At 43.6% G+C, this 15,789-nt stretch overlaps 2 protein-coding genes across 11 annotated transcripts in view; one reads left to right on the top strand and one right to left on the bottom strand.

Annotated features, from left to right (window-relative positions):
* LOC119979445 (inhibitory synaptic factor 2A) overlaps nucleotides 1-15,789 on the top strand; it is a 404,538-nt gene that overhangs the window by 50,769 nt on the left and 337,980 nt on the right. The window contains exon 4 of one of the 10 annotated variants that reach the window (XM_038821678.1): nucleotides 10,294-10,480. The exons of 8 other annotated variants lie outside the window; for them this stretch is intronic. In XM_038821678.1, coding sequence (XP_038677606.1) covers nucleotides 10,294-10,324 — 31 coding nt within the window. In that variant the 3' untranslated portion in view covers nucleotides 10,325-10,480. Of the gene's footprint in view, nucleotides 1-10,293; nucleotides 10,481-15,789 lie in introns of those variants that run through there. One more of the 10 variants, XM_038821683.1, reaches the window with a different exon arrangement.
* The window catches only part of dock1 (dedicator of cytokinesis 1), a 763,650-nt gene that overhangs the window by 457,082 nt on the left and 290,779 nt on the right, over nucleotides 1-15,789 (bottom strand).

Here is a 15,789-nt window from a genome sequence, read left to right as displayed (position 1 = left end):
TGTTTATCACATTATCAATTCTAAATGTCTTCCATTTAGAATAATATTTCCCTGTTCCTCTAATTGAGACTCTTTAATCAGAAATGGAAAGTCAGTTTCTGTCTGCTCTGTCCACTCCTTTCATAATCAAAGCAGCTCCATCAATTTACCCCATAATCCTCTGTTTCTAAACCAGCTGTGGTTTTGAGATTTGCTTTTCCTCAAACCAGGCAGCATTCCAGTAAAGCTATTTGGTAATTTGTTCTATTGCCTCAAAATCCTTCTGACATCCTGAAGACCAAAATGGCATTCGGTGCTCCAACTGGCTTACTAAGGTTTTATATAATACAGTTCACCATTACATCTCAACTATGCTCAGTTGGTAGCATTTGTAAAATACACCTTTGCAGATTTCAAAAAGTGCTGGAGACATCAAATACCATAGTCTCGAAAATTATGAGTTTAACACTCACTCCTGGAGTCCACAGAAATCTAGGCTGGCACATGAGTGCAGTTGTGATAAAGAGTTCCAATGTCAGGTTGGCCAACTTTTGGAACAGCTGTTACATTGACACCCCCCCCCCCCCCCTGCCCTATCAGATGGATGCAAATTATACCATGGCAAACCATTTTACCATTTCAAAGAAGAGCATGGGTGTTATACCAATGTCCATATTTATCCAACATCACAAAAACGGATTATCTGATGTGTACAAGATGGTTTTTTAGAACCAATTAAGGAACCAACAAGGGAACAGGTGATCCTAAATATGGTACTGTGCAATTAGAAGGAGTAAATTAATTATCTTTGTGTGGGTTCTGTTGCCTCACAGCACCAGGGACCCGGGTTCAATTCCAGCCTTGGGTGACTGGTGCAGTTTGCATTTTCTCCCGTGTCTGCATGAGTTTCCTTGGGTGCTCTGGGTTCCTCCCACAGTCCAAAGATGTCCAGGTTAGGTGGTTGGGTGGATTGGCCATGATATAAAGATTTCCCCTTAGTGTTCAGGGATGTGCAGGTTAGGTGCAGTTACAAGAAAAGGGCGGAGAGTGGCCTTATGTAGGGAACTTTTAGAGGATAGGTGCAGACTTGATGGCCTCCTTCTGCACTGTAGCGGTTCTATGGGTTCCTTAATGGAAGAGTGACCATAACATGATGGAAATCTTCATTAGGATGGAAAGTGAAGTAGCCCATTCTGAAACTAAGGTTCTAAAGCTAAGGAAAGAAAACCATGAAAGTATGATTATAGTGAGCTGATTATAATAGATTAGGGAACTTCATTAAAAGGCATTCATCAATATTTAAGGAAGTTATACATTAGTTTCTCGTGTAATAACACATAATAAAAAGCAGCCCAACCATGGCTAACAAAAAAATTAAAGATAGTATTAGATCCAAATATAAATCATATAAAGTGGCGAGAAACAGTATCAAGCCTGAGGATTGGTAGCAATGTAGAATTCAGGAAATGAGGACCAAGAGATCATTAAGGTGTAAATGTAGAATGAAAGTAAACTTGCAAGAAATGTAAAAGCAGACTGAAAAAGCTTTGCTAACTATACAAAAAGAAAAGGATTAGTGAAGACTTACAGTCTGAAATCAGACAATTTATAATGAACAGCAAGGAAATGGCAGAGCCATTAAACAATACTTCAGCTCACAAGTAACTTCCCAGAAATGGTCAGGAACCAAGTGTCCAGAGACAAAGAGAAGTTGAAGGAAATTAGCATTAGTAAAGAAAATAGTGCTGGAAAGATTAATAAGACTGAAAACAGATTAATTCCCAGGATACTAAAGGAGGTGGCCATAAAAATGGCAGTGTTGGTTGTCATTTTCCAAAAGTCAGTAGATTGTGAAACAGTCCCAACAGATTGGAAGGTGGCAAATGTAACACCACTATTTAAAAAAAGGAGGGAGTAAAAAGGGAATACAGACCGTTTAACCTAACATCAGTAGTGGGTAAAATGTTTGAGTCCGTTATAAGGGATATGATAACAGGACACTTGGAAATTATCAACGAGATTAGAAAATCCAACATTTGGCCCATTGAGTCTGCACCAACTCTCTGAAAGAGCACCCCACCAAGGCACACCCCCACCCTATCCTCGTAACCCCATAACACCACCTACCCCGCACATCCCTGGGCCCTAAGGGGCAATTTTGGATGGCCAATCCACCTAACTTGCACTTCTTTGAACTGTGGGAGGAAACCTGGGCACCCAGATGAAACCCACGTAGGCATGGGAAGAAAATGCAAACTCCACACAGTCACCCAAAGCCAGCATTGAACCCGGGTCCCTGGCACTGTGAGGAAGAGTGAGAAATAATGTTTCACAAACTTAAGAATTTTTTGAGGGCGCATGTAAGGGAACATGCACCCAGAGAAAACGCACATAGGCACGGGGAGAACGTGCAGACTTTACACAGACAGTGACTAGCCGGGAATCGAACCTGGGACCCTGGTACTGTGAAGCAACGGTGGTAACCACTGTGCTACCATGCTATGCTCACCACTTCTACTCTATTTTTGCCATTCATGAGATTGGAAATAAGCCATCTTTCCAAAAACTCCATTAGATTCACCTACACGATTAGTAATTATCATACAAAAATCATTTATTGACTAAAAAGTTCTTGCAACGTCGACGAGTGAAAAGCACGCCATAAATGCAATATTTTCTTTCATTTGATTACAGACTGGATTTTATTTGAGCTTTTTAAGCTCATGATTTTCTGTAATGTTAGATTAGATTAGCTGCCTGCTAATCTGTTTTATATCTTGTTTTATAGATATTATGGTAACTATGTGAACTTCTTCTTAATAACAGCAATTTTGAGATATATTTAATATCCAAAGAATCATCATATATTCTCAGGGGTATTATGTCATTGGTAAAACATTAGCTATCTCTACTACCAGAGTCTAATTGCAGCTTCCTTCAAACAAGATAGCAAAGGGCTTTGTTAAAGCAGAAGGAAACCTCATGATTACAAATCAATTTTGATTTGTAGTTCAGTGGGCCAAGTTCCTTATCTGAGGTTTAAGATGTATAGAAATTTTCTAACTTGCTTCCAAGCAGAATGAGGTGCTATTAGCTAGCATGAACAGAACACTTCCCTGCACTTCAATAGTCTAAATCAGTTTATCTTTGGAAGCAAACTGAAGGAATAAGCCTATATTTGTGAAGTTAGCAACTTGCATGTTATTATTTTTCATCTCTTAGCACAGGGAAATAGATTGATGTCACGATGAAAATATGTGGTTCATTATTGTATTTTATGTAAAGAGTAGAAAGTAGATAGTTTGGATCTGTATTAGTCTTGATGGAGGGCTTTTCAGTCCAATTTCCATAGAGAGATACACTTGCCAGGGTGTGCAACATTTTGGTTGCAGATATAAAGAGCAAAGTTTTTCTGCTATAATCATGGGGCCTTGCTATCTTTTAACACAATTGTTGGGGAGGTTGGGTGGCCCAGTGGTTAGCATTGCTGCCTCACGGCGCCAAGGACACAGGTTCAATCCAGCCCAGGGTCACTGTCCATGTGGCGTTTAGACATTCTCTTCATGTCTGCGTGGGTCCCTCCACCACAAGACAAATATGTGCAGGATGGGTGGACTGGCTATGCTAAAGTACCCCTTAATTGGAAAAAAAAATTTAAAAAACATTTAATATAATATCTTTTAACAAAACTTTGAAGAGAAAAAGATAGAAATCCAGATTATAAGATTGTGAAATGCACTTACATAAGAGACTGGTGACTCTGGGAACAGCCCCAAATATGCACTCTTGAGTCCAGAGGAGTTGCAACTAGGCTCAAGAAAATTTCAACTAATCCTACTAAAACTCTTACCTTTTGTGCTATGTATTCATTTTGTAACAAGCACATTTATCGTAACAAGCACATTTATCATAAGAATCACCACTCCAACAGAAACGTTTATGGGGATAAAAAAAATATTCAAAATAAGATTTCACACAAGGAATACCTAAGGCAAGGATATTAGGGAAGTCTATTCACTATTATATCTTAAAGGAAGCAAAGATACCTGGTATTCAATTCAAATGGTGGAGGTGAGAAGAATTTATTTTTACAAAGTGCATTGTTATGATTTAGAATGCACTGCCTGAGATTACGGTGCTGACAGAGTCAATTGAGATTTTTATAAGGGAATTGAATCATTATCTGAAGAGGAATAATTTGCATGGATAACAGGAAAGGTCCAGATGAATTATTCCTTCAGCGGGCCAGCACTGTGCTCCTTTTGTGCTATAACCATTCTCTGAATCTATTCAATGGTTCTACAATTGGCTTTAGCCCACTGCCTCCTCCTCCAGATCTTCCCCTCAGGATCTCTCACTAAACACAAATCAGATTACACTGAATTATCTATTTTAAAGTTCCCTACTGCTACATCATCGCCAACTGGACCAATCCATAATGCACCATTAATAACTGATCAAAATTATGAATCTTACCTCGGGGTGATAAGGGACTAAGAAGACTTAAAGGCTTAAAGTTTAAATCGTCGCCCATAAGTCCAACTTTGCCCTCATATTAATAAAGAACTCGCATTGAAAGTATCGATTTTAATAATGATACTCATTTACTGTGATTACCTTTGATACATCAGAAAGTACTGCACTGAAAAGGTATTCCTGTCATGTCCAAGTATAACAATGGTTCATTTTATATATGACAACTGTTCAATAGCCAAACATGTAGGGCGCGATTCTCCGAAAATGCGGAGAGTCATAAAGGCTGCCGTGAAACTGGCCGTGTTTCACGGCAGCCTCCGCGCCCCCTCCCGGGACCCGATTCTCCTCCCCGGTCGGGGCTAGCAGCGGGGCCCCATGAACCACGGCATCGCAGGCTTAGCGACCGTCGCTAAGCCCGCGCGCCAAGGGTCACGGCGGCTGACGCGCACGATGACGTCAGCCGCGCATGCGCGGATTGGACGCTCCAACCCGCGCATGCGCGGATGACGTCATCACGCGTATGCTTCAAACCTGCACATGCGCGGGCCGTCATGCCCCTCAGCCGCCCCGCGGACTGATCCTGCAGAGGAACAAAGAGTGCACGGGTTTCGGACCCGCTGCCCGCGATCGGTGCCCACCGATCGCGGGCCCATGCCACCCTTGGCACGGCCGTGGTGCGGCCGTGCCAATCGGTGCCATGGTTGTCGGGAACGGAACTTTGCGGCCGTTTTCACGAACGGTGAGAGCAGATTTGTTTGAGTTCGTGAAAACGGCCGTAAAGGCCTGGGAACTCGGCCCATCGGATAGGGAAGAATCGCTGTTAGCCGTAAAAAAACGGCGAGCAGCGATTGTGTCGTGGGGCGGCCGTGGGGGGGGGGGGGGGGGGGGGGGGGGGGGGAAATAGCGGGAGGTCTGGAAAAGTGTCGGGAAGGCCCTCCCGCTATTCTCCGACCCGTCGTGGGGGGCGGTGAATCGCGCCCGTATTGTTTCATACTTCAATATTACTGTTTCACAAAATAAAGTGCTTCAAATGCTTTTATAAGATTATAAAGTCAACATACAGAATCAGTGGGAAACATATTTATATCTAGTTGACAACTATCTACTTTCTGCAGCACTTTAAACATAGAAAAATATCCAAAACACTTTAGAAGAAAAAATTAAAAAGATATGCTGAGGCATGGTCAAACAGTCTGGAGAAGTGACCAAAAGTATGTTTTTAAATGTCTTGCACAGCAGAAAGGTTGTGGAAAATGAGAAGGCACAATGCACCATAATGACAGTCACATAGAATGTAATTTGTGATTTTAGTTAGTGCTATCTTCGGCGTGCGAAGCCAGACTCAAGGGGAGCGTTTTGGGAGATATGGGCATGGAGCTAGGAGGCTGCAAGATGCCCAAGAATCTTAAGAGGTGAAAACAAAGTTACAGCTGAGGGTGATTGTTGTATGAGGAGAGATTGAGCAGAAGGGTAATGCTGGTTTTAACACTAATTATGGAAAAATGTTAATAAGCATGGTATCAGGAAAGTGAACTGGTGGTCAGGCGTTGGATTGAGAAAACAGAATTGGGATCTCAACGAAGGGATGAGTATAGAGATTGTGGGAGAGTGAAAGAAAAGCTGGGAGAAAAATGAGTGTGATAGAAGATCAATGATAGGAAGTCAAAAGGGTAAATGAAATAAGGAAGGAAAAACACAGTATGCAGGTTAACTATATAGTCACTGAACTCAAATCATGCCAGAATCAAGATATAACTTTGTGGAAGGCAAGTTGAACGGAAGAGTAACATACCATTCAACTGCTTGACTCTATCATCACAATGGTACTATGCACAACATTTTATGGAATCTCAAAAAATGAACCACGTCAAGAAGTTATTTTCAATTTTAATGTTAAAACTTGGTATCACACAAACATAAATGTTCAAAGGAAAACTACTGTAAATTCACCTTTACGGCTGAGCTCATCCTGGCCAATAATCCCATCTTCTGCTCATCTTTATTATGATGTGGAGGTGCCGACGCTGGGCTGTGGTGAGCACAGTAAAAAGTCTCACAACACCAGGTTAAAGTCCAACAGGTTAATTTGAAATCACAAGCTTTCGGAGCACTGCTCCTTGACTTCACCTGAGGAAGGAGCAGTGCTCCAAAAGCTTGTAATTTCAACTAAACCTGTTGGACTTTAACTTGGTGTTGTGAGACTTCTTATTGTGTATCTTTATTATCACACAGGAGGGTGGCAAACATTAATAGTCATGATAATAAAAAAGTTAATAAAGGTAATTTCTATGGCTATAGATAGAGATATAATATACTTTAATTCATAACTGAAACTTAATATAAACGCTGCTTTAGTTTTTTGTGAGAATATAATTAAACACAACAAAGCATGCATTTTATAATGACTGTGTTAATGCAGTGCACATCTGGATGAGATCACTATTATCTAAAAATTATTACAGTACTGTGGTCAAGGTTTTCTGCTGTATCAAACTACAATGGAGTAGTTTTCACTTTGGGTACACTCAGCAACTCTTCCTCTGAAGTTTCTGCTGAAACTCATTTATTATAAGCAAATACTGCCATGAACACTGGCAATAAAGTAGTGTATTATAATGTAATTTAAGATGCATAAACAGTTCCTTTAAAATATTCCTTGATATATTTAAGAATGATCACTTTCTGCAGTTTGATTAATACTGTTGAAAATGGGTTTATCACAAAAAATAAGCATTTAAATGAGAGTGTCTAGTCCATCACCGGTGAGTAACCTGAGTTTAAATAACTGAAAATGACTTCAAAAAACTACACAGAGCCATTTGCTAATTGTATTGGTGCCAAGTAAATTTAAAATAATTTATGTTCTAGAGCTTTTATAACTTTCCGATTAGCACCAACTGCAAACCAATTCCAGTTTGAGAAGAGATTCACGTACGGCATCTTCTGTCAGCCATGCTTTTCAATGCTGTGGTAGACAAGATAATAAGGATGGTGGAAGAAGTTAGCCAGAGAGGTGTGGCTAGATCACAGAAGGTTGGAGCATATGGAATCTTAGCTACGTCGATGACACCACACCATGGTCAGAACAAAGAGCTAGATTAGGGTTTCCTAGAGTGTGGGTTGCGACCCTCAGAGACAAGATTTCAGAGTCCGAGCTCCAAATCAGCACTGGCTAACCTGGAGACCAAACGGAATGCTAAAAGCTGCAAGAACCCTTTAAATCCTCACGTTTTTCTATTGGTGTGTGTGACCCAATAAGGTTAGTTTGCTGCTGAGAGAAAAGCCTGCCAAAAGGTAGGTGTTTCTTTTATTTTAAAGCACTGTAATTTAAATAATTCTCACCATGCTAAACTTCTCCCCCTCGCTCCTGTCCAGATGCCAACCCCTCCATCCCAACTCGGGAGCCAAAATTAAGGAATCAAAAGGGTTAGACCATAAGACATAATGGCAGAATTAGGCCACTCAGCCCATTGAATCTGCTCCGCCATTCAATCATGATTGGTATTTTTCTCATCCCCATTCTCCTGCCTTCTCCCCATAACCCCTGATCCCCTTATTAATCAAGAATCTATCTTTGTCTTAAAGACACTCAGTGATTTGGCCTCCACAATCTTCTGCAGCAAAGTGTTCCACAGATTCACTAATCTCTGGCTAAGAAATTCCTCCTCATCTCTGTTTTATAGGATCATCTCTTCAGTCTGTGGCCTCTGGTTTTAGTTTTTCCTACCAGTGGAAACATTCTCTACACGTCCACTCTATCCAGGCCTCTAGGTATCCTGTAAGTTTCAATGTGATTCCCCCCCCCCAATCCTTCTAAACTCCAATGAGTACAGACCCAGAGTTCTCAACCGCTTCCTAAGTACAGCTAAAGAAAGACAGCCAAATATGGAAACAAAGATTGGCATCTATGTCCTGGCAACAACTGAAGATGAAATCGAGGGTAAAAACAGAAGAGGAAAAAGTTAAATGAAAAATGAAAAAATGAAATGAAAATCGCTTATTGTCACGAGTCGGCTTCAATGAAGTTACTGTGAAAAGCCCCTAGTCGCCACATTCCGGCGCCTGTCCGGGGAGGCTGATACGGGAATCGAACCGTGCTGCTGGCCTGCTTGGTCTGCTTTAAAAGCCAGCGATTTAGCCCAGTGAGCTAAATCATGTGAATAAAATTAAAACGTGGACTGAGGGAAGCTTGAAGAAAGCTAGAAATGGAGTAAGACAATGTCAATGGCTCCACTAAGGCCATGGTGCAAATGAACAATTAGTAACCAAAAGAACCAGCTTAACATTAAGAACCCCCACCAAAGGTCTGCAAACTAGATGGAACTAGAATGAAGACTAATTTGGTGTGGTCAATTTTGTGAGCAAATGTAGCTTCTAGCGCATCATTTGTAACAAAACGTGCTAGGAAAACAACACAACCTAGCAAAATCTATTGGTCAAAGTCTTAGCCTGCTTAGCCTACCGTATAATCAAAATGACTTGTTAACTGATGTTAAGGATTTTCACATCATGCTAATGCAATACTCTGTCAAATTTGAGTTGGTTATTTGTACAAATCAGCACTTTCACACAAGCCACTGAACCCGACCCATCTGTAGGTCCGTTAAAAATAATTCCAATAATGTATGAAATTCAAGAATGGAAGTATTTTCAAATTAATTGGTCTATGCATTTTCCTGTACTGCACAGGTCAGCAATCCCCTACCTCCCAACACCTTCCCCACCACCACATCACCAAAGTAAAAGTATTTATTTCAATTTTTAATCTGTTTTCCCAACCTGTATTATTTCCGCAATTATGCAACCACGTCTGTTATTTTCTCACTTTCCTGTTTCCTGCTGTGCTTTTTTTGCTCATTCATTTATTTTGTTGGTGTCTTTATTTGCCTTGGTTAGTTTCCTTTCCCTTCCGAGTACCTTTGCCAACTCTTCAAGGCTGATTTTAACTCTGGCAGAGCTCAGACTGAACAGGATGAAGGGCAGCAGGCTATACCCCACGGAAAGATCAGCACAAAGCCCTGCTTATTTTAACTTTTGGGCCTTATTTAAATGTGTCTGTACTGTCCCCTATCAAAGCAGAATCAGCGATTGGAAGTTGAAAATCAGTCAAGAAGCAGACCCCACTAAGTTTTAAAAAAAAACTTGCTTGTGCCTCTTCTGGCACCATGCTAATTGCTACCAGCTTTGATGGCAAGTTCAGCATCAGTTTGGTCATCCAATGCTGCAAAAACCCATTTTAAATTATCCATCATGTTTGCGGTTTATCTGCAGAACTGGAGATACTCTGATTTCATGATGGAGTAGGCAACTTCAAATTAAGTTTAGGATGTGTGTGAAAATTGGAGGATATTAGGTATATTGGCTTCTAAATATTGGGACATGATTTAGATACCATGGGGATAGTGTGTTTGGTTCCAATGGACTTTGTTTTGCTTCGAGTAAATAGCAGGTGAAATTGACCAGAAGAATGTGGATTGACTGGATAGGTCCCTGGGGAGTTCATGTACTTTTGCAGCCTGCAGAGATAATGGGCACGATGTAACGTGAAAAGCACCAAGTACAGTAGCAGGCGCGACTTCCCAGGGGCTTCCTGACGGCCGACCTGGTGAGACTACTACCGGTATCTAACATTAATTAGGGCCAGAAGTGATCCCCCATAGGCTTCACAGTGGTAATGGTGGTCCCACCTGCTGATTCGCATGGACCGTGCCCGGCAGCTCCCCATTAACAAGGAGGAGCAGCACAGGATTCATTGCCTCTTCACCCAGATGACACGTCTCTAGTGGTTAGACAGAATGATCATTCCTGCTCACTGACCACATGTTCTTTCTATCGCAGGATCTCCATCAGATGGAGCCAGGTCATCTAGGATTGCCCCTTGTCCTGCCTTCCAAAAGAACACCTCGGAGGAGAGCTCCAAGGATGCCATCATCAATGTCACAGCTGTCACCCCCATCTTCTACCAGCGCAGAGAAACACAGCTTGGTGGGTGACTTTAGTGGACAGGCTTCTGGGGCACAATCTGGTGAGTGCCACACAGTTCCTAATGCACATCGTGTGGAGGTAGGAGCATCAAGGGAGTCAGCAGTCAGACGTTTGCTAGATCCCAGGGCTCAACTGTGTCCCAGTCAGATGCCGAGCCTCTGAGCAAGGTTATCTCTGAGCTGATGCAACCCTAGGGTTCGGCCATGGGATTCAGGAGGGGCTGTCAGTAATTCTCTGGCGACTGCATAGCTGATGGGAAAAGTGCAGGAAATTATGCCGGCAATGTGTGGCACTGAGGCCAACCCTGACCAGAGTGGAAATTCTGGGTCACGACCTCCGTGCCATGAGTGCTGGTGTCCTAGGCGTGGCTCAGTCAGTGACGGCCATGGCGGAGGACCTCAAAAGCATATCGCAGTATTGGGGGATGTGTCCCAGATGCAGCTGGTCATTGCTGAGGGACTGCGGAGCACATCCCAGGCTCAGGTGGGCACTCCAGAATATGGCCCAGTCACTGAGGAGCATCGCTGAGGGCATCGACATCATGATGCAAACAATGAGGAGCCACCTGGGCCAGATGTCATAGGGGTCTCCGCTGGCACTCCATCCAATGGATATTCCCAGGGCCACACCGACACTGTTTGGGAGTAGAGTGTCCCGGAGGCCGACCCAGAGCCTCCCAATCAAGGAGACGACGAAGGTATCTTCCATGCACCCTTCCATCCCACCCCACCCCTCCCCCAGTGTCTTGAGAAGAGCAGGCAGAACAAGCTGGCGACACCAGTCACCCGTAAGGCAGCCAAGGCCCTCCACAGGACGCAAAAAAAGGGGTATCAAAGGCCACTGGTCGTGAAAAGTAGCAGGCTGCCTTCACCTTCAATGGGCATCCTCGAGAGACACATGGATGTAGCAGTAGAACATGGAAGCTTAAGAAGAATGAGGATCACTAAGTGGGAGGATGTGGGTACGGAAGGGTGGGGGGAGCAACATTGCTAGCTAGGGACAGTTAGTATTTTGTAAGTGCACAAATAAAACTTTCTACACCTGATACATGTGGAGACTCTGTAACCTATTCTGCAAAGCGGGCCAGCCTGCATCTTGGCCACTGATCCCGCTACTACCCTTGGCCCCCAAAACACAGTGGTCCAAGATCAGAGGCTCCCACATCCATACCGCATGCAGGTGATGGGTGTGTGCATGTTGTCAGCAGAAAGGCAGGAGTCAGACTATGCCATAGATTGAGGAGCACCAGAGACTACCTCACACTGGGTTATCACCCTCCTGCCTTGAATAATGATCCGCTGACAGGGCCGACACAGATCCATCACCCTTGAATGTGTTTCACCAGACGCTAGAAGGGGTAGAAACGGGGTGGGGTGGCGATAGGGGGTAGGCAATGGGTGGGGGAGAGGAGAAGGGAGAGTCTGGGGGGAGGTCTGGGGGTTTGGGGAAGGGTGACAGGTGGAGGGGAGGCGTGCGATAACAGACAAAGCCTCCCCCTATCAGAAGTGGAAGAGTATGAGGGCCTCCCTAACTCTCCGGGCATGCCTCACCCTTGTCACCGCCACCTTCCTCCAGCTGTTCCTGTGGGTCCTCCTCGGACTTGCCCTCCAGCCCCGCCTGGTCCAGTTTCTCCTTTTGTTCCTCATTCTCCACATCCAGCACGTTGCCCCATTGCTGTGGCTGGTTGTCGAGGTCACTGTAGACCACTAAAAAGTGGGAGACGCTCTGGGAGCTGTACTGGAGTACACTACCAGAGCAGTCGAGACATCGGAACCACATGGGCAGCACGGTAGCATTGTGGATAGCACAATCGCTTCACAGCTCCAGGGTCCCAGGTTCAATTCCGGCTTGGGTCACTGTCTATGCGGAGTCTGCACATCCTCCCCATGTGTGCGTGGGTTTTCTCCGGGTGCTCCGGTTTCCTCCCACAGTCCAAAGATTTGCAGGTTAGGTGGATTGGCCATGATAAATTGCCCTTAGTGTCCAGAATTGCCCTTAGTGTCCAAAATTGCCCTTAGTGTTGGGTGGGGTTACTGGGTTATGGGGATAGGGTTGGGTGCTCTTTCCAAGAGCCGGTGCAGACTCGATGGGCTGAATGGCCCCCTTCTGCACTGTAAATTCTATGAAATGTTGAGTAGTTCGATGCACCACTCAATGACAGCACGGGTGGCAGCATGTGCCTCATTTTATCGGGTCTCCGCATTGGTCTCCGGCCTCCGTACTAGCATCATCATGCAGGACCTCAGCAAGTACCCCTTATCCCCCAAGAGCCATCATCCTGGGGTGGTCCTCTAAGACACCGGCGATCACAGAGTGTCATAGGATGCAGCTGTCATGCACGCCCTTAGGGAATCATGCACACATGTGCATGATCCGGAGCTAAGAGTCACACGTGGTTGAACATTCAGAAGTGGAATCCCTTCCTATTAATGAAGGCGACATGCTGCCATCAATTACCCCTGTGGACCTGGGGCATCCCGGCGATGACGAAGAATCCTTCTGCCCGGGCACCTTGATGGGCTTGGTCCAGCTTGAAGTTAAATCATCAGCCCAAGCAGACAGGGCATTCGTGGCTTTGCGGCATTTGCAGACTGTAGGTTATGCAGAGTGGTTAGCATTGTTGCTTCACAGTGTAAGGGACCCGGGTCGATTCCTGGCTTGGGTCACTGTGCGGAGTCTGCACATTCTCCCGTTTCCTCCAGTTGCCCTGTTTCCTCCCATAGTGTCCTGAAAGACAACACTATTAGGTGAATTGGGCATTCTGAATTCTCCTCAGTGTACCCGAACAGGCGCCAGAATGTGCGGCTCAGGAATATTCACAGCTACATCATTGGAGTGTTAATGTAAGCCTACTTGTGACACTAATAAAGAGTATTAAAAAAATGCCGTACAAGTCCTGGCTTGAGCCCTGGAATGAATCAATGGCATAAATTGCGCACTATTGGTGTTAATTGGTACTTCACCACATCCAGCTGGGTTCCAGAATCCACCAACAGAAGCGGGCCGGTTAGATCGGAATAAATCTGTGCCCAGCACGGATCCCAATTTCGGCCTCTCACGTGATATAGCTGACTTGCACGGATCCACGCAGGCGCAACCCGGCCATTATATCGCGCCCAATGTGTTTTTAGCTTGGGGAGCTTGGAAAGGCAGAGAGGCAATGAGTTGGAGAGGACCTGACTTCTGATCTGCCTGTTCCTGAGTCCATAATTATTTCCAAGTAAGATTGTTTTAAATAGGGGTAATAATACTTTAAAGCAGAGCAGTCTTGTCTGAAGATAAGGAAGAGGCTGAAACAACCGAGCTGAAGCAGCTATTTGACGATATTCAGCCAGAGTCTGAAGTGGGTCCAACCGGAACCAAATCTGTTTTATAAAGCAATATTACTCTATGCCCCACTAATCTTAACTGGATTAGAGACTATATGTTTCTTTTCTTGTTGTTTAATGGGAAATTGTATGGCTGTGTTAAGGAATAATTGTAAGCAATTCTTTTCAGGTCATAAGAACACAGAAACTGCTCATTTCTATACGAGTCATATAGAACAGTACAGCACAGAACAGGCCCTTCGGCCCTCAATGTTGTGCCGAGCAATGATCACCCTACTCAAACCCACGTATCCACCCTATACCCGTAACCCAGCCGGGAACTGAACCTGGGACCCTGGAGCTGTGAAGCATTTATACTAACCACCATGCTACCGTGCTGCCTATTTATATATCTACACAATAAACAACATTGTGCCTTTGAAATCTGTAACAAAAATCAGGAATCTGCAACAATTAAATTTAAAACTTACAAAAATCAAGCATAAACACCCTACAAGACCGAAGCTGGAAAGCAAATTGATCAGTCAACCAAAAATACCTCAGCTGAATATAATTTGTAATGCAATGCTTTACAAGTATGCTTTAAAGTTTCGTTGCTAAAAATACAGTACAAATCAAAGTTTTCCGTTGTTGGTACCTTCAGCAGCCGCTACATTAAAATATTCATTTCATTCTCCTGTTCTGGAAATGGAACTTTTCTAAGAACTGACCTTTCAGCTAGAATTAAACCTTTTTTATCTGATGCAATCATTTGCGTAAAAAAACTGAGTTCAGCATAAAGCACATAAACTTAAATAGTATTCACCTACCTATTTCTAAATTACAAATTACTATAAATAGAACATGCTGTGTCACAAATGATTATCCAGCTACATGGCATTAAAAACAGCAATTTTCTAGAACATTGCATTCTGTTACATAGAAAATTCACGTTGGAGGGACACAGCTAGTTCCTGTCTCTTTCTTCCATTATACAAATTAAGCACAATATTCATGAAGGTACGCAAGATGATGATCAAGAATCTCTAACCTTACATCTGAAAATCTACCCTCTTCTTTTGTTATTCTAAACATTTTTTGATTTCTACTCATCTCAATTCACTCAGCACCATTCAGGCAAAGTGAAGCACGAAAATGTCAAACAGGTCACCACACAACACAAGAGAAAATTCTGAATATATGATTAAGAAATAGCAAGTAGCACACAGAACTAGATAAAACTAAGGAAAGTCATCCATAAATAGCAAGATTTCAAAAATCCTGTAATTTGAATAAAAGTGGAAAATGAATTTGAAAAATAATTAGCAATGTTGAATTTCTGCAACAAAACAAAGGGCGGATAAATATACAGGAGCTGAAATATCTGAATCTGACAGAATATAAGTGCAATCAGATTGTAGTGCTCTCAGTAGGTTACGTACTGATCTTAAGAGATTTATATTTAAGAGTTGTGAGCTTGAAACATTATTTACCAGGCAGTTTAGCCTGTGCCCACACTCTGCACATTGTAGAAACATAGAGCTGGATTTTCATTCTGGGTCAGGCCCTGATATTGGGAGAAGCTTTGGACCCGGCATGTCACTGCATCAAAGTGGACACATGATGTGATTTTATGAAAAAGTCTACTAATTGGCCCAAGGTCAAAATGGCTGTCCAATTGATGGTGGTATGCATGGAGAGGAGCCAGGACGTACAAAGAATAGGCCCAATTTAAAGGACAAACTGCAGCCATCATGATGCTTGCCATTTCATCCACAGATGGAAGACAGAGTAGAGCAGTGGCCAACAACACTTCAGGCACGGTAGTACAAGTGGATAGCACTGTGGCTTCACAGCGCCAGGGTCCCAGGTTCGATTCCACACTGGGTCATTGTGCGGAGCCTGCACGTTCTCCCTGTGTCTGCGTAGGTTTCCTCCGGGTGCTCCGGTTTCCTCCCACAGTCCAAAGACGTGCAGGTTAGGTGGATTGGCCATGATAAATTGCCCTTCGTGACCAAAAAGGTTAGGAGGGGTTATTGGG

Source organism: Scyliorhinus canicula, chromosome 16 (assembly GCF_902713615.1).
Source record: "Scyliorhinus canicula chromosome 16, sScyCan1.1, whole genome shotgun sequence".
Classification (NCBI taxonomy): Eukaryota; Metazoa; Chordata; class Chondrichthyes; order Carcharhiniformes; family Scyliorhinidae; genus Scyliorhinus; species Scyliorhinus canicula.
The sequence above is the reverse complement of the archived record's forward strand: the minus strand, read 5'-3'. Positions and strand labels throughout refer to the sequence as shown.